The sequence below is a fragment of the Musa acuminata genome, chromosome BXJ3-11, assembly GCF_036884655.1.
Source record: "Musa acuminata AAA Group cultivar baxijiao chromosome BXJ3-11, Cavendish_Baxijiao_AAA, whole genome shotgun sequence".
Classification (NCBI taxonomy): domain Eukaryota; kingdom Viridiplantae; phylum Streptophyta; class Magnoliopsida; order Zingiberales; family Musaceae; genus Musa; species Musa acuminata.
Genome location: NC_088359.1, coordinates 25,776,560 through 25,795,408, shown reverse-complemented (window position 1 = coordinate 25,795,408; position 18,849 = coordinate 25,776,560). Strand labels below are relative to the sequence as shown.

At 38.6% G+C, this 18,849-nt stretch overlaps 2 protein-coding genes across 4 annotated transcripts in view; one reads left to right on the top strand and one right to left on the bottom strand.

Annotated features, from left to right (window-relative positions):
* Positions 1-1,073: 1,073 nt before the first annotated feature.
* Positions 1,074-3,318, bottom strand: LOC135652462 (L-ascorbate oxidase homolog). The gene is made up of 3 exons (XM_065173403.1): positions 2,845-3,318; positions 1,644-2,756; positions 1,074-1,557 (listed from the first exon to the last, which is right to left on the bottom strand). The coding sequence occupies exons 1-3, from the start codon at positions 3,090-3,092 to the stop codon at positions 1,260-1,262; spliced, it is 1,659 nt and encodes a 552-aa protein (XP_065029475.1). The 5' UTR covers positions 3,093-3,318; the 3' UTR covers positions 1,074-1,259.
* Positions 3,319-6,839: 3,521 nt separating this feature from the next.
* LOC135652668 (protein MOR1-like) overlaps positions 6,840-18,849 on the top strand; it is a 37,038-nt gene continuing 25,028 nt past the window's right edge. For all 3 annotated transcript variants that reach the window (XM_065173780.1, XM_065173779.1, XM_065173781.1), the window contains exons 1-15: positions 6,840-7,241; positions 7,452-7,557; positions 7,643-7,766; positions 9,625-9,704; positions 9,807-9,984; positions 10,062-10,126; positions 12,931-13,013; positions 13,144-13,229; positions 13,369-13,482; positions 13,763-13,882; positions 14,160-14,262; positions 16,375-16,511; positions 16,621-16,686; positions 16,766-16,883; positions 16,979-17,019. In XM_065173780.1, the coding sequence (XP_065029852.1) occupies positions 7,079-7,241; positions 7,452-7,557; positions 7,643-7,766; positions 9,625-9,704; positions 9,807-9,984; positions 10,062-10,126; positions 12,931-13,013; positions 13,144-13,229; positions 13,369-13,482; positions 13,763-13,882; positions 14,160-14,262; positions 16,375-16,511; positions 16,621-16,686; positions 16,766-16,883; positions 16,979-17,019 (1,584 nt within the window). In that variant the 5' untranslated portion in view covers positions 6,840-7,078. The remainder of the gene's footprint in view (positions 7,242-7,451; positions 7,558-7,642; positions 7,767-9,624; positions 9,705-9,806; positions 9,985-10,061; positions 10,127-12,930; positions 13,014-13,143; positions 13,230-13,368; positions 13,483-13,762; positions 13,883-14,159; positions 14,263-16,374; positions 16,512-16,620; positions 16,687-16,765; positions 16,884-16,978; positions 17,020-18,849) is intronic.

The window sequence follows — 18,849 nt, the reverse complement described above, 5'->3', positions numbered from 1 at the left end:
ATGAGGCACTTACTCTTATTGGATATTTTTTTAGTGAAATGAGATTTCACATAGATGGTAGTCTTTTAGCTTTCTTCTCTTATTAAGATTCATGTTTTATATCCTAAAAGTATTAATCTAATTCATTGAGCCACTCTTAACCTATAGCATATAACTTATTACTCGATCACCTTAAAAAGGAACAAGAGAAATGGAGTGGAACATGTTAGGCATGGGTTCTATGAGTTGATTACAAGCGAAAATAGGTGTCGCTCCCCTTTATTAAGTAAGTTGCACAGATTAAGGAAGGAATGACACAATGGCTTATACTACTCCAACTAGTACTTGAACATATTGGGTTAGATTGAAGAAAACCTTGTTAGGATTATGAAAGAGTACTGGCTCGTCACTAGGCATGTGAGCCTAGAATCATTGAATTAGGGCTTGAACACCAAAGTAAAGCTAGTGATTTTTGGGATTGAGGAGAGTTTCACAATCTCCATTCCGAATGTCAATGTTTGGGTTGGTTATGTGAGGTCTTATACATGATCATATGAAGCTCTAATATAATTATCTTGTGAAATATCATCACTCTTGATTACTGTATATTTTTATTTTGAAGATAATCTTGGTTTTATCGAACTCGAGATTTGATATAGAGTCCTACAAATGATTAAGTAAATATTAAGAATTTAATCAACTTTTTTTAGTTTAAGAGTCGTGTAAAATCTCTTTATATTAAGTAGAATACAGAAAGTATTTTATAATATGATTTAGTAATCATCATGAGTAAAGGAGAATTAATTCATAGGAATGACAATATTAAATCATCATGTATTATTCATGAAGAGTCAATCTAACCATATAACATTATAGTTAATATCATTATGTATCATCGATTAAAATAAATCATTATTACTAGTTAATACTTAGAATTAAATTATAATTTAGATGTCTTATGTGTAGACTTAACAAACAAAATAATGTATTCCTTTGATTAGCATGATTAAATAATTGTGTATCTAATCATACTTGGCATGATCTAACTTTAGCACCATGTTTTTATTGTTTCATTTATTTTTTTGAATCAAATATTAGGCGATATAACTCATGTTTTTTCTTTAAAAATAACCCATTAATATCTCGAGAGCGAACAATTACATGCACGTCGACGACCAGCCAAACCAAGGACCAAATTGGCTTATAATTCCCGTGAATCTCCTCGCTCACTCTTCTCCTTCCCACGCTCCAACGCACAACTCAGCCCTAAGCCGCGCTCCTCAGGTGTAGGGAGGCGGCTTGGGGAGGCTGGCGACCGCTCCGCAGAGCAAGACGGTGTCGGGAAGGCTGTACTCGTCCCTCAGTGATCGCGCCGGCGACTGCACGCTGATGTAGAGCTGCTGCCCCTGGTAACGCCGCTCCCACAGCTCCGACCTCAGGTTCCACATCCCGGCGTTGTCGAACGTCAGCATGATCGCCGACCACGACCTCGGGTACACCTGGATCGTATGCCTGCTTACTGCGTCCAGTAGGTTGTAGCCCTTCCTGCTCGCCGGCGTCCATTTCCCTGGCCCCATCCTGCCCCCCAATTCACGTAGACGATCATCGTCAGATCATGCATGGATGTGAAACCAGGAGAGCGAGAGAGAACAGGGACGCATTACCCGACGGGGAAGAAGGAGTAGCCGTCCAAGTGGTAGGACTGCAGGTTCCTCTCAGGGTTCTCCAAGATAATCTCCACGTAGGTCCTGAACTCGATCGTGATAACGTTAGGGGCCAGGGTGAAGGGAGCTTTGCTAGCTGGCGGCACGTCGCCGATGAGGTTGTACTTGAAGAACTTGTCGCCAACGCCGAAGTACTCTCCGTGCTTGAGCGGGGTGTCGGTGTCGACGTGCGACAAACCGTTGAGCGTGAACCGGATCTTGCCACCATCGACGACGCGGGAGCTGGAGAGCTTGATGGTGCGGGTGATGTTGATGCTGCCGTAGTGGTAGGAGCCCTGGGGGTTCGGCCGGGCGGCGCTGGCCGTGAGGTTCCACCGGAAAGACCGCCACTGGTTGAGCGACCACCCCCAGCCCGTGGGTCCCTTGGGGAGGACCGCCGAAGGGGGGGTGTTGGAGCCGGCGTATCGGACGACGGCAGTGGCGGTGATCTCCTTCCTCAGGAACCGAGTGGAGGCCACCAGGTAGTAGTCTTTAGGTGCCCGGTCGGCGGTGACGAGCACGGAGAAGCACTGCCCGACGTGGATGTCGAGGGAGTCGTACATGTTCTGCATAGTGTGCGAGCCGTCCATCTCCACCAGCTCCATGGTGTGGCCCTGGATGCGGAAGTTGATGGAGGCCTTGATCCCGGTGTTGCAGATGCGGTAGCGGTAGACCTTTCCGGCCTCCATCACGAACAGCGGCTTGTCGTCCTTGCCGCTGCCATGCTTGCCGCTCTTTCCGTTGATGAGCACGCCGGAGGGGAGGCCGATGCTGCGGCCCATGTCGAGGGTCTTGGCGAGGGCCTTGTGGTCCTTAGCGTACCAGTCGCCGACCAGGACGGTGTAGTCGTCGGCCGGGGGGTCGAACGGCACAGGGATGAGAAGGCGGCTATTGATCCGCAGACCACCGAAGCCACCGACCGCCTTGTGCATGGCCAGGGACGGGAAGTAGTAGAAGCTGCCGATCTGGTCCTTCACCTGGAAGTGGTACGTGAAGTTCTTGCCGGGCTGGATCGGGCAGTTGGTCCCAGGCACTCCGTCCTGCCACGAGTTCTTCCTTTGCTGGATCCCGTTCCTGCAACGATCCACAAGCAAGCAGACGTTGCAGTCTCTGATGTCTCGGACATCGAGATCGAATCGACAGGAAGATCAGAGATACGCACCATGAGAAGAGGAAGGGTTCGTCGAGGTTGTTGAAGACATTGATGACGATGTTGTTGTTGGTGGTGGAGTTGATGTTAGGGCCGGGGAACTGGCCATTGATGAGGATACCTTTCTGAGGAACGCCGAGAGGAGCGATGGTGCCGTAGGTCACGTTCCACGTGAAGAAGAGGTACGGATCCTCGGCGCCGACGCCGGACAGCCCCAGGACCGACAACACCACCACCACGAGCACCACGACACGCGACATCTCGCTCTTCCTCTCACTGGATGGAACCGGGCAACAGCCTCGCTCTCTTTGTTTCTGCCCTCCCTCTCTTTCCTTTATCGGCCACGACAGCTGAAGGAAGGAAGAGAAGAAGGGTGAATGGAGGGGACGGAACCTAACGGGAGGCCATGGGAAGATCCCAGGTAGCGCTCGGAGGAGATGAAAAGGAGGAGCGCAAGGCCAACTGGGACGCTTCGGTCTTTGCTGGGCGGCCTCGACCTGCTCTTATAGCTGGTGCAGAAGGGGATTCCTTCACCAGGTTTGATGGCTATAAGGACGGCGTGAGCAATTGGCGCCGCAACAACCGTTCAAACTTATCTTCTTCTTCGCTCGTTCTCCTCCTTTGCCGCTCCTCCCTACACAACAATATCTCTTCCTTCAATAAATATATTCAGATTACGACTGATATCCACACAAAGCATGTCGAGGTGGTATATGTTGAGTTGATATAAGGGAATTGGATGTGCACCTGTCAGCCATCCGACTTGAATATTTATAATCTCATAATACAACACACTTGGATATAATCAAACGATAGCCTTTCACTCCTTATTACATAGATTTGCTATTTGTGTTGAGTAGATCGAAGGATATTGGTCTAAAATGTGCTTCCTGGAGAAGAAATCAAGTATAATGTACATATGCTTTATTGAATTGGGTGATATGTTTGGCTTCCTAGAGAAATCAAGTATAGTGTGACTCCAATCTCATTGTCTGATTTCACTGTGACATGAAAACTGAAAAGGATTCTTTTGAAATATTATTCTCTACAAAATTATGGAAATATAAGGTAACAGTGCAAGTAGGGTACATATTAATATCTGGTATAAAATTAAGCTATTATCCATCATTGAGAAAGTTTTTACAAGCTTTACATTCAAATAATGTTCAATAAGCATGAAATGCTTGATAAGAGAATTTCTAATCACTTGTCCAAGATTTTCATTAAATGAAAACCCTATTTGTCCTTCAATGTCACTGCTGGTCATATAATCCATACACACCTATCTTAATTGATTGTCATATACTTCCATGTAAATGTTATATCAAAGACTATAGTGACGAAGTTGACTTAATCCCACGCTAATCAAAGAGTTAAGAATCAATGCCTAATAAACATTTTATGGTCCATCTTAAAGTGTATATTTTTCCTCATGAATTAGGATGCAAGTATGAGTGATGAGTAGCGATTATTTTTATGAACTAATGTACTTATAATGGATAGTGGGAGAGCCGACGACACATTGTAAAGAGTACAGTCACATAATGACCCAATTACGATAGATCGATGACCGTCAATCGAGGTATAAAGAGGACACACTTAGTTTCATACGACACTTGGTCAATGAAGCTTCAACATGAGCGTAGAACACACTCAAATGGTGCTTCCTTCACCTCAAATTTATATCTTTGCCAAGTGGAGAGATTTGACTTAAGGAATCATTGGATGAATGCTCGCGATTTAATAGAATTATCTTTTGGGATGTAGAAATCAAGTGTTGCATAACCATGCTGTCAATGATCTCTCTCGTTTGGTTGAGAAAGCTGTTGCTTGAGCTTTACGCTATGACGCTGTCCACTATTATGTGGAAAGGAGAGGGGAATGTCAACTGAATGTCAATATCGAGGATGCATATGGCGACTGGTTGTTTTCTGGTTGCAATCACATTCGATTAAGGAATTCTCTAACATGAATTTTTGACTCTAAAGCAGGGTACGTACGCATCTTGCTTTGAAGAAGGGAGTGGAAAGAATCATCATGGAGCCTCATGCTTCGTCTTTTATATTAACACAAGTCTTGGCAGGCCATAAGCTTAATTAGGATATAAAGGCTTTAGTACCTTCTTTTTTTGGATGTATCATATGAATAAATATTTCAATGGGGTACTATTATCGAAGAATCCAATGAGATTGCGTTACCTTCAAAGTCGAAAGTTGTTCATCGGGTAGAAGATAATATATGACTCGATCTTGTTTTAACTCGACATAAAAACAATCAAGTTTGACTAAAGTTGATTTGTCGATGTAGAATTAAGAAATGAATGCGGAACTTATATACTCTCAACGCACTATAAAGGTAATTATAGAATATCAATGTCGGATTGTCTCAACTCGATTCGTTTGGTTATTATGTCAATTGACTTGTTTAGATAGAATGGTTTTAGATATTCAAAAATATGAGGGGAGAGAAAATGATTGACTATTTGAAGTAAAAAAAATTGATTATCTCGACTATTTGAGATGAATAGTTTTACTATTAATATATTATAACTACTCTTGAGATAAGTGATGATGTAACCTAACCACCTTTAGGGTGATGATTATGATCGTCAAGATAACTTAACAAATATTTAGATGGTTGATAATATGACCTAATTATATTTAGGGTAGAGGTGTTCAAACTAAATCAAAATATAGAATCGAACTAGAATAAACTAGTTTAAAATTGATTTAATTCAAATCAATTCACAAATGATTTGAAGACTACAAACGTTGTGGATTGGGTACCCTCATTTTGGTTTGATTAATCTATTCAAATAGAATAAAATATATTTTAATTTAAAAAATATTAATCCGATTGAATTCATTATCCTAATTCCTTAATCGATTCAAACTAGTTAATCAAACATACTCAAAGCCCTAATTTTACAAATAACATGGGCTTATTTTCATAAATCTTATCCTCAATTGGATCAAGATTATGATTCGATTGAATTACATTGAATCAATTTATTTTAAAAAAATTAGCTTTAAAATTATTTAAGATTACAAACCGATTAATCGATTTTGAATCAGTTTAGTTAGATAGATTCAAATCGATTTTGATTTGCACTACCTCACTTTGACTAATTCGAACCAAATAAAATGAAAAATTCGGTTCGACTTTAACGGTGATGGCTTAAAGCCATCGAGATATCATAACTAGCATTAAAGCAGCGATTTCGATGATCGAAGTAGCATAACGTTCACTAAGGTTGTCAATGACGTGATCCGATCACCTGGCAATTTCGATCGTCAAGGTAGCTCCACATTCACTAAGGTGGTTAGTGATGTGATTGGTTCCGTCGCTTCATACATTGTCATCGATGTTAGTTTTCTGAGAATAATGGGCCCCGACAGTTATCCTCTCGAGGCATGGTTCGTAATTATTTAATTAGCTAATATATGTTTCGTTTTGGGGGAAAAAATTTACCTTAGAAGTGATATTCGACGAGAATCCAAACATGCGTTGTGCACGGATTAACTCCTTTTTAAGATGAACAGTGACAATCTTTCTGTCTTGCAAGTGGGCCACAGATTTGGATATCGCCGGTGACCTACTCCACGTATCGTATGCAATAGCTTCAATGCAACATCTCGCACCATACGCCTTCTTCAACTAGCCAAAAAATTAAGCCAGCCATCTCATCAGCTATCATCACACCCCCCACCAAAGTTCAAATTTTGAAAGGGGCTCAAAAAGAGACACCCCACCCCACGCGTCACGTGCAACTCTCGTGCCGACTCACGATAAATTCTCCCACCCCCATGGCCGCCCTCCCTCGTTGAATCCTCAACGGTACCTGCCTCGTCTGCTCTGAGGCCACCGACCGGCCCCACCCGGGTAGAAATGGCGGGCTGGGCTAGTGGTGAGATCGTTTTTCCCACACCTCGCTCGCACGAGCCATCTCAAAAGTGGGAGTCTTCGCTCCGACCCACAACCTACCGTCTCCCACGTGCCAACCCCAAACAAATCTCCGCTCTCGTCTCGCTCCCTCTCGTCCCTCAATTCTTTTTGTTCTCTATTTCATTTTCCTTTCTTCGCCACCCACTGGCCGGCGAAAAGATCACGAGAAGAGGAGCGGCGAAACCCTCGCTCACTCGGTCCGATTTCCTGCCATTTCTACATCTATGCCGGTCTGAGGACATTTCCTCGAAGGTGAAGGGGGGAGAGGAGCAGGGGAAGAGGGTGGAGGGCGAGCGGTGCGATGGCGACGGAGGACGAGAAGTTGCTCAAGGATGCGAAGAAGCTGCCCTGGGATGAGCGGCTCCTCCACAAGAACTGGAAGGTGCGGAACGACGCCAACATCGATCTGGCCGCGGTCTGTGACTCTATCACCGATCCGAAGGATCCGCGCCTCAGAGAGTTCGGTAAGCACCGATCCCGTTTCGATCCGGTTTGTTTCCTGCTCGTCTGGCCTTTGCCGTGCGCGCTTTTACTTGATCTGTGGACATGGAGTTTGTCGGACGAGTGCTGACTTGAATGTGCGGAATTTCGTCGGTTGATCGGTCGACTATGGGACGTTACTAAATCTGGACGAAGCTGTTAGTTTTGATTTCTTTGCAATTGTGGTGGATTAGGGCCTTTCTTCAGAAAGACAGTGGCGGATTCCAATGCGCCTGTGCAGGAGAAGGCGCTCGATGCCCTAATTGCATTTTTGCGTGCGGCGGATGCTGATGCTGGGAGGTATGCTTGTTTTCTATCTGTTGATACGGAGTTTGGAAACACTACAACCTCCTGATTGTGTGTGGAGTTGTTCTTTTTGATGTAGGTATGCGAAGGAAGTTTGTGATTCCATCGTTGCTAAATGCCTCACTGGAAGGCCTAAGACAGTAGAGAAAGCACAGGCTGCCTTTCTCTTGTGGGTGGAGTTGGAGGCAGCCGAAGTGTTCTTGGTAAGAAGATGGTAACTTACACCCTTTTGCAAGAAGCAAATACTTAACTACGAAGAAAATTTCAAGTTACCAAGACTATTAACTTGGTTAGAAGAAAATAACGTACCTAGGCACCATTTTGCTGCTTTGCTTGCTTAAAACTTAGCTACTTGAACAATCCTTTTAAACAAACAAAACATGTCTTCTGGAGCATGACTTGGCATTCTGCTTCTTGTTGATTGTAATGTTGCACTTTTGAGGCAAAGGTTCCTGTTCCTTTTTCCCTGCTTGGAGTTCTCTTACCATACACCTCCAATTTATAGGTGTATACATGGTTCAAACTGTTGGGAACTCCATGTTTCGGCTGGATTTCTTGTCATATTGTTGACATGATTCACTTTTTGAGCTTGGAAGAAGAGCATATTATGCTTCTTTAACTGATATAGGGATCTCTCCTCATGCAAGTTAACTGTTAACTCTGATAATTGACATGAAAATTAGAATATGATATCTTCATGCGTAATTTAGGTTCCAGAATTAGTTCAAGTCTTGTTTTCTAGCCGCCACTCTGGGAAGATGTTGATGATGATGCCATCATACTGAATATGTTTCAGAATCTCCAGCTGACCATCCATTTTTGGATGCTAACCAGTTGATGCACAGACTTGTTTGCAGATGTCAGAATCTGAATACAATGGCATGCTGCTGTGTGCTAGTTAAAAACTGCTATATTTGATTCTTCATAAGGAGGAAGTAGGATAAAACGATATTAGGTATAGACAGATATTGACAATAGTATCATATTTGATCCGTTTAAGCTTATATATGCATCTGCTCAATCGGTCTGGATGCATGCAAGTGGCAGATGGCTGAAATAATCAGTATCAGTATTTGCTCCAAATGAGCATAACCGTTAATCCGACAATTGTCAGATATTAGATAACCATTATCTTTTTAATACCATACTCTACAAAACTGATGGAGATATCAATAGTAAGTTTGCCAATAGAGACTTTTAAGTCCATACAGAGGAGAGCATAGTGATGACAACTGCTTAAGGAACTAAATAACTCCAGTACTTATTCCTGGTTTACATTGGTATTTAGGGACTATGGTCTGTCATTGGAGATTTGTGATTGAATTGTGACATTTTGCACCCTCCAAATGTGTGCCGGTGCATATATTTAATTCTTCCAGAAACTTAAGATTCAAATAAATAATACTTTTCATTTAGATTATTCTGAATTATTTTCTTCTTCCCCTTGTTACCTAGAGCATTTCACAAAAGTAGCCAAGCTTCCAGTGATACTGCTGTGAATCCTGAGGATGGTGTTCTGCAAATAGTATCTGCCAGATACCCTGTGATTCTGATTCTGTACAAAAGTTGCTTAGCATCATTTTTCAATTTAATTTCAGGCTTTCCGTATTCTATTTTTATTTTTTACTTTTTATATTTGGGTTGAGAAAAGGAGATGTGCGTGTTCGTGTGGCCGGGTTTGGGAGTTTGTTGAATGGATGGAGGTGGGCTGTTGAGTTATATCTATTCTTAAGTAAGCTACTCAATGCCAGCATCAAATGTACCTTTGTTATTGCCACGTTGATTTAATTTTTTATAGGCTAGCAAGTTTTCTTGTTGTTATGTTTGGTTAGAAATGTATCTAGATTATTACATTGAAGATAAACAGTAGTTGATTTAGCTATAACGTACTCTTCATTTTCTAACAATGTGATGCTATGTGGTCCTTTTTATACTTTACATGGAGCAATGTCTATTCTTTCTATTTTGCTGTGACTTTTACCTCCTATTATTGGCTTTTGGCTGTGGAATCCTTCAACATTTGTTAGAAAACTTTCTTACCTCAATTGTCTGGAATTTCAGGAAGCAATGGAGAAAGCAATAAAAAATAAAGTTGCAAAAGCAGTTGTGCCTGCAATTGATGTGATGTTTCAAGCTCTTAGGTGTATATGTTACTCATTCTTAATCTCTATTTTGTTTCTTTTAGTTTTTCAATTGATCTAGATTTTAGAACTGACATTCTTTTACTTGCTTACAATCTCTAGTGAGTTTGGGGCAAAGGTGGTTCCTCCCAAGAAAATCCTTAAAATGCTTCCTGAACTTTTTGATCACCAAGATCAGAATGTCCGTGCATCTTCGAAAGGTCTTACACTTGAACTGTGTCGTTGGATTGGAAAGGAACCAGTAAAATCTATTTTATTTGAAAAAATGCGAGATACTATGGTGAGATTTCAGCTGTTTTAGTTCTTAATTGAATCCTGATATGCACTTTTGAAACTATTCTTTATAATCATTTGAAGAAAAAAGAGCTGGAGGCAGAACTTGCCAATGTTTCTGGAATTGCTCGACCTACTCGCAAAATAAGGTGATGTATTTTGTTCCTTTTAGTTGTCTTTTCAGTATGCTTATTCATTGTCTGATGTCTAAATTATATTGTAAAGATTAAATAGCATTTTTTTGGTAACTTATAAAAGTGAAACATAGTTGATTATTGACATGTTATATGCGACTACTGCTTAGTCATTTCCCAATTTTTAATGGATGATTTGATATAGTTTATGTCATACTCCTGACTTATTATGCATTATACTCAAATCTTGAAAGAGGTGTTATTATATGTTTGTCATGATTATGGAATTTACAGTTAAAGTTACATAAAGTTTTGTAATTGTCTTATTACGAAGGCAGTAATGAAATTAATCATCATTGATTATATATATATATATAAATATATATATGTATATATACATACATATATATATATATATATATATATATACATATATATATATACACACATACATACATATATATATATATATATATATATATGTCAGAATCCTTCTGTAAGGATTTCACCCTTGTCGATATTAGCATGAACCAAGATGGTGGGACTGGGGCTTTTAAAGATCAACTTCCTAATCATGATCTAAAGTTCCTTGAACACTTGATCTAGAAAACAATGCTTCAATTTTGAAAATAATGCCTATTCATCAAATCACCAGTGGTGTAAAACCTTCTGCTTGGATGTGTTATTTAGATAATTTCAAGCAGGATCTGTTTCCATCACTGCAGTTTTTGATGCCTATTCATAAGTTAATGCATGCAGTAGTAAATGAAGCACTTACTAATGGTACGGCTTGTTTTGGAACGTGCATTTAATAATGTTGCATATGCAATCCTGTTTTTTTTGCATCCCTGCATTTTGAGATTGCATATGCAAATCCAGAGCTTATAGCGTGCATCACAAGGACATGGATAAGAGATGCCGTGTTGATACAAAAAAGTCATGAATATAGAATTTTATATAAAAAAGATGAGGAGAACAGAGGCCTGAATCAAATCCATGCAGTTACTCATGCTTGCATATTTTTTTTCATTTAACCAATTTGATTTCATGGCAAGACATAGGTAATTTGTTCCCAGGTTGCATACAGAAATGTACTTACCTATGTTTTAAACAAGTTGTTACAAATGCAATGAAGGGTAAAGGTAGGGATCCAAAGTTCCAAACAGCATTTTGTGATTGGAAAGGGTGATTTTGATCTATATACTTAGATGCATGCATACAGAATTTTATTTTGTTTTAATGCTTCTATGTTATTCATCAATTTGAAATATGTTTTATGCTATCAAAATCAAGGTTCGCAATACCGTACCGTACTGGCGTTTCGACGTTCGCTCGGTACGGTACGAAATGTTATATATATATATATAACTCGGCGACGTTGCCTCTCTCTTCTCGCAGGCGGGCCGACGTCACCTCATATATATATATATATATATATAAATTAATATATATATAAAAGATTATATATATATATATTTATTTATTTAAAAGGCGACGTCGCCTTTTCCTTCCCCACGCGGGGCGACGTCGCCGAGTTTATTTAAATATATATATATCCGAAATAGGTGCCTCGGCGACGTCGTCGAATGTTGCCTTTTTCTAATATATATATATATATATATATATATATATATATATAATTTTATTATTATTTTTCATTCTGCCCGGTAGCGGGCGGTCCGCGTACCAGTATGCTGTCGAACTTGTACGTACCGGCCGTACCGAACGGTATCATTCGGTATTGCCTACCTTGATCAAAACTGCTTATTTCTATAGTCTCCTTGAACTTTGTAAGGTTGCTTCAAGAATTTAAGCTTTGTTGAGGATTAGACTTATTCATTTAACTTTGTTCTAGTAGAAGTGACTTATTTGAAGATGTTTGAGGATTTTCAATAGGTTCTAGGATTGGATATGGAGATAAAAATTAAAATAGAAGCTGCTAGAGAGATCTAAAGCTTTGTTGAATAAGTTTTTAACATTAACAATTTTATTTAGAGGAGATTTGATTTTGAAATTAGTTGAATGGTTAGAGTTTGGAGAATGAGCCTCTGCACCATATTAAGATTACTTCTTTTTGATTTGACCCTTCTTTTGTATCCCATTGCTGGGAGTTTTCTAAATTGGCATGCCCTTCTTTAGAGAACTTAGAGAGAATTGAGTAAAAAATGGATCAAGAAGGACTTAACTTCAACTTTTGTTCATCAAATCAGGACTAAATACAATCATCCATGCAAACATTTGCTAAAAGAATTATTAGTCCCAAATTCTAGTTGAATTATTTAACTTATGGAACAATTTTCCTACAAGAAATTTATGATATTGCAAGGTCCTATTATAGACAGGGACAAGGCTTATTGTCATATATAAGAATGTGAAATAAGTGCAAAAGAGAGAAATTGTAGGACAGAGAAAGGAAAAGTAGCCCTCCTTGTGCTCTTGCTCAGGCACCTTGTTGATATTCGACGACTTAGACAATTGTACATCAGGCTTTAGACGTCTCATTAATCATTATTCAATTTAGCTAATATAGAAATGTTGCTTTTTGAACTTTTAACAATTATATTACTTGTATGTAATGCCTGAAGTGTCAGAGTCTTGACCATTATACTTATTTTAGGATGCATAAATAAAACATGTATAGCATATCGATGGTTTGAATGCTCAAACAGTTAATGATGCATTGTCTTAGTTTTTGCATCAACTTTATCTGACATAGTGGTTATTTCTTCTTCTGCAATCAATTTAGAGGTGATATCAAGAAGTCAGCTTGTATTCCTTTTTTTTTTTTGGCGAGAGTAATATTTGTAAATATGTTTTAGATCTGAGCAAGACAAGGAACCGGAGCAAGAAGTTGTTGCAGAAATTGTGGGTGCTGATGCTTCTGAAGAATCTACTTCCGATGGTTAGGAACATTTAAATTATAATTTTGTCAATTGATATAATTTGAGCTACTAGTTCAAACATACTGTACTTATATATAAGTGTTTCTTTTGTTTGTTTTGCAATCTATGCTAATATAGTTCATCTTTCAGCTCCTCAGGAAATAGATGAATATGAACTTGTTGATCCTGTGGACATCTTGAACCCTTTGGACAAGTCTGGATTTTGGGATGGAGTGGTTAGTGCTTTGCTTATGTTATTTTCTGCCTATGCTATTTGTTGGTTCATTGTGCATCTGCAGTACCAGGTCTTAATGGTGGGCTGTATCTTTGCATCGTATTAAATGACAATTCATATATGCCATTGCGTTATACTAGAAAGCTGCAAAATGGTCTGAAAGAAGGGATGCTGTTGCTGAGCTTGCTAAACTTGCTTCAACTAAAAGAATTGCTCCTGGTGATTTTAGTGAAATCTGTCGGACCCTCAAAAAGGTATTCTTATGGTGTTTATAGTCGTAGACTTGATTTTATGGATTGGTATTTGCTTTTTTGATGTTGATTGTGGATCCATTTTCTGTATAATCCATCTGATTTTAGTGACTTGTTCTGATTTAGGGTTTCTGCTTTCATAACTTTAGTGTTCTGCAATCTGCAACGCCATGTTCCCTGAATTTATGAAACGGGGCTTATGGCTCTGATTTATGGATTAATTTGCTAAGTTAATACACAGTCTTTCAGAGTTTATTTTTTGTGCTCATTACTTTGGTTATAGCTTGTCACAGATGTGAATCTAGCTGTTTCTGTAGAGGCGATTCAAGCAATAGGGAATCTGGCAAAAGGTCTGAGAAATCACTTTGCTGCAAGTTCACGGTTTTTGTTACCTGTTCTACTTGTAAGTACTTGAAGTCTTCTTTGCAACCTTTTTGACATCATTAGTTCTACACTTTTGGTGTATCCTCTATCACTCTAGGTTATGGTTACTTGGTGTCATAAATTAGTCACTTGTACTATGTGAACTATAAACTGTTTGTACATGTTGATTTTATTTTTCCTTGTATGAAGATTGTAGTTTTTTCTTTCATAAAGTTCTCTTTTGGACCTACATTTTGCTGCAAATTTTGTTATGCTATATGGCTCATTAATATTTTCTTCTATTTTTCTTGTAACAGGAAAAGTTGAAGGAGAAAAAACCAGCTTTAACAGAAGCCCTTTCTCAAACTCTTCAGTCAATGCACAAGTCTGGATGCTTGACACTAGTTGATGTCATTGAAGGTAAGTGTTATATCAGAGCATGTCTGCTGCACCATCAGTTTTTAGTTAGGCCCATGCTTGCCACACTTCAGTTTGTGCATTTTTAGTTAGCATGTATAATATACCGCATGATGTGGCTTTAATTATGTAAAATAAAGTACTCTTGTTCTTTTTTTTGTGTGTGCATTTGTTTTCATTTGTTAATCTTGTCCCTCATGCCTTCAATAACTTGAATTTTCCTAAACATTTCAAACGTTTGTTTCAGATACAGTTATGACATTAATGGTCTTATTTGCTTTCATTTTTGGATTAAAATCAAGAAGAAATGATTTAAATCTTTAAGATCTCCTTACCAAAAATGGCAGTTGCTTTTCTTTTTTACCAGAATGGGGCAGCCTCATTTTTCTAAAAAGATGATGCCATTCCCAGCTTCTTAACTCATAAGTTGACTTGTCAACGAGGGTTCGAAGTTTATAAAATTTTGTAAATCAAGTTCATCCAAATCATATTCTAGAGATAAATGCTGCAGCCGCACGTGAACAGACATCTGATCATCTGGACCCCTGAATATATACTGAAGAAGACACTTGCAGAATAATCATCTCCATATAAACCTGAAATTTCCGTCTAATTGTGACAAATGGACTGCAAGTTTCATGTTTTGAACTGTTCTTAACATTAGAAAAAGTTTGAGCTATAACTAAGTTGGCCTTTGGCTTATCATGAGTCGTAAAATTACTAAAATTTGCTGCATAATGCATCCTAAAGCTACTAAAGCTATATTGTAAGATGAGCAATCGTGACTAGTTCGAAGACATTCAAGGTTTAAATCTTGCTCCAGTATTTTTACCTGTCATCCTTGTACTGACAGAATAGCAATAGCAATGTCAATACTGACCACCCTCTACCAATTTTGAAAGCTGAGAACTTCTAGTTCTATAGTTGTTGATTTTCATATTATCTTCTGAGTAACCATCAAAATATCTTTAAGACCTATTATGATCCTTATGCCAGAAAGAGTGTGAATTAAGCATATGGCTAAGCCATATAGTTGTTCATGGCTAATTAAGTTCTGTAGTTGTTGTGGTCCACATGATCCTTATGCTTGCAACTTCCATAGTAGTTGTTCATGGCTAAATAACATCAAGAGGCAAATCTAATTTAATGACAATAAAAAAGGTGCTTGAAATGTAGTAGTATGCTTTAATTTTACCTTAACCAGAGGGAATTGGAGGATAATTGCTGATGGATTTTAAAAGACTTAAGAGGAGAAGCCTGTGGTAGCCTCTGCAGCGTCCTCTGCAGCTTGAAGAATGATATGAGGATGCTTAGTTTCAGCCGAGGCACCTTTTTGAATAATGGGTGTTAGCTATGATGGTGTTTGGTAGTAAGCAGTATGCTTACTGCTTGATACAAAACTGTTATTGATCAAACACTTGGTGGTAAGCCTGGTTTTTGAGAAGTACTGGTCAGTAAGGCTGGTAACGATGCATTCTGACCAGAACATGCTGATCTACATGCGGTACTAAGTTGGACCAGTAAATACTGGTTCATATGGTTTTGGATGGTTTATAATTCTCTCTCTATTTGCAGGAGTGAAAGGACAGCTTTAGCTCCAAGCAACAGGCAGGTGTCCAAGGAAAAGCAGCTGAATAAGTGTAGAATTGAAGAATGACCTTGTTTGTTGACCAGATAACAAAGGAACAAAATAGTTGGATGTAGATTTCCTAATCCCTGATAAAAGCTCCAACAGATTCAGGGTTTATCTAACTTATTTGGGTGCTGTTTTAAACACATTAATCGGCTAAATGTCTTAATAATAAAATTTAACAACCTGCATAGGGCTGCGTTGCAGACAACTGTATCAATCTCTACAGTCACCACAAATATTACTTATGTTTTCTTGGAATGAGCGGCAAGTCCAATTATCATATATATTTATTTTTCAGGTTTTGACTTATTTTCATTGAGATAGCAATTATTTTTTATTCATTTTATACTTGTGGTCCAAATTAGTTATGTGGAAAACAAACACTGTAAGCTATGTTTTCCTAGATGTTCTTGATATAAGAATTCTGGTATGGCTTCATTTACTTCTCTCTGCTTTTTTTATGACACTTGTTGTTGCTGCAGATGTTAAAGTGGCTGTTAAGAATAAAGTTCCACTTGTGCGCTCATTAACATTAATCTGGGTTACATTTTGTATTGAGACAAACAATAAAGCAACTATTCTCAAATTGCACAAGGATTATGTGCCTGTATTTTTGGAGGTCAGCAAGAAATAGCATTTATTAGTTAACACAACAACACCATATGTAATTAAGTGGTTGTTACATCTGTTGCTATTTATGGGTACAATATTCTCATTGAAATTTGCAGAGCCTTAATGATGGTACCCCTGAAGTGAGAGATGCAGCTTTTGCTGCATTGGCTGCTATAGCTAAGGTGCTTATATTTGAGAGATGTCTTTCAACGTTTTTATTGGTAGTTAGTTTAGGACGTTCTTATTGCTTTGTTGTTCTAGATGGTCGGCATGAGACCTTTAGAAAGGTCATTAGAGAAACTTGATGATGTCAGAAAAAAGAAGCTTTCTGATATGATTGGAAGTTCTGGTGGTGCTGAGGCCTCGACATCTGGATCAGGTGTGAAAATCTTGTTATATCCTTGTTAAATTTATAGTAGTTAGCTTTTTCTTTTTTGAAGTTTTGTCATAGTTTCTTTGACTCTTTGTTGCCAGCTCCAACTTCAAATTCAAGTGCTAGTATATCCAGTCATGGGGTAAACTTTTTTTCATATTACCCTTTCACGATCATGTTATTTCCATTATTGTTTTGTCTGCTTAACCTCACTCTGAAATGCAACAAGTTAAATGTTTGCGGCGATTAACCATATCAATATGTTTTTTTATATTCATGGTTTAATTGGAGTACATAAAACTAGATTCTTTGATCGGAAACTTGTTAGCCATGCTGCAAATGATATGATACTCAAATGACATGATAAACAAATGAAAAGTACATTTCATAGTATGACCTCCTTGATGATAGCTTTATTAATGTAGATAAGATGTTTTATGGGGTTGGTAATGGTTGTGATCGTGGAGAGAACCATTGTGGCGGTTAGGGGAAGTTGTAAGGGCAAGTCAGAATGGTGTCTTGTTCTCAGGTTGCTGTGATAGTCTCATTTTGTCAGATTTTATGGACTTGTTTTGGAAATAAGTTCATGTACATTTCAGACAATTGGTAAATGGTTTTGAACAAAAATGTTCTGAAAAACAGAGATTTTGTCATTTAGGTAACTTTATCCTCCATGACTATTATCTTTTTCTACATTTGTTCGAGTTGGATTTCTTTGGTTTTTACAACTCGTGTATGCTTGGGGCTCATCTTAATGAAATTCTGGATTGTGAATAGGTATCTTCACAATGATGCTGAAAAGATCAGTGATAAAATGTTTTCCGTTAACGAGCTTGCAAATGGTGTTAATATTTTGGTCCCTACTTTAGAGCATAGGTAAATAGAGGCCAGGCAAAACAGAAAGATAATATGAGAAAACAGCAAAGACAACTTAACAAGAGAGAGAAGATCTGAAAAAGAAAGAGCAAGGTAGAGGGATAAATTAAGGCAACCTAGATGTGCATAGTTTTACATTTAATCTTTCTTGCACCATGTTTAAGCCTTCCTTTTTTCTCCCATGGTCTAGTTGGTGGTGGTTGAGAATTTGGTCATGAGACTACAGATTGCTTGCTCCTTTGGTAACTTTCAAGGATTATTTCTTTAGCAAATTGAAATTCAGTCAATATTGAAGTTCACTTCTAATAGGTTATACATTTGGTCCAGTTTTGGGAAGATCATGATTTTACTGAATTATGTATATGCATGTGTCAGTTATTTGTGTATGTGGAACTATGAAAAAGCACTTTGGACATACAAAATAAAAAAGAAACTGTATTACTATCTTCTTTGTCTATCATTAATTGTTTTAAGTCTCAGTTTGAGGCCTTTGGTCGCTAGCTGGATCGATGTATGCCAGTTTACTAGTTGGCACTGACTGAAGAGAAAAAGGGTGGGAAGTAGGGAGGAGAAGGAGAAGAAGAGTAGAAGAGGAGGAAGATGAGGTGAAGGGAGAGGAGGTGAACGGTTTGATGTACTAGAGAAGGAGGTAGCAACAACAATGAGGCGGTGGATTTGCGTTGGTGAGGTGGCAGGGAGGAGGAGAAAGGGAGAGTGATAAAGAGAGAAAGAAAGGGTGCAGGCTGGACATGGGAGGAAAGATTAAGAACTGCAATAAAAAATGATAGTGTAGTGGGTGGTTGACTTGACATTCAGCACCCCTGGTATTAACAATTAAAATCGGATGGTAAACTTAGTTTGGTAAAGTTAAAGGACATTCACCTCTGTTCTGGACTGGACCAGTTGATTTCATCCCTTTTTCTGGTTGGATCAGTAAACACTGATTAGTATGGATTGGTCCCATCTGATCTTTTTTCCTTGATTGTCACTATCTTTTATGCCTAATCTGTCTACATCAATTATTTTCAGATCTGTCAATCTTTGCATGTCTAAAAGACTGCAGCTTATGATTTAACCAAATAACATTCAGGGACCT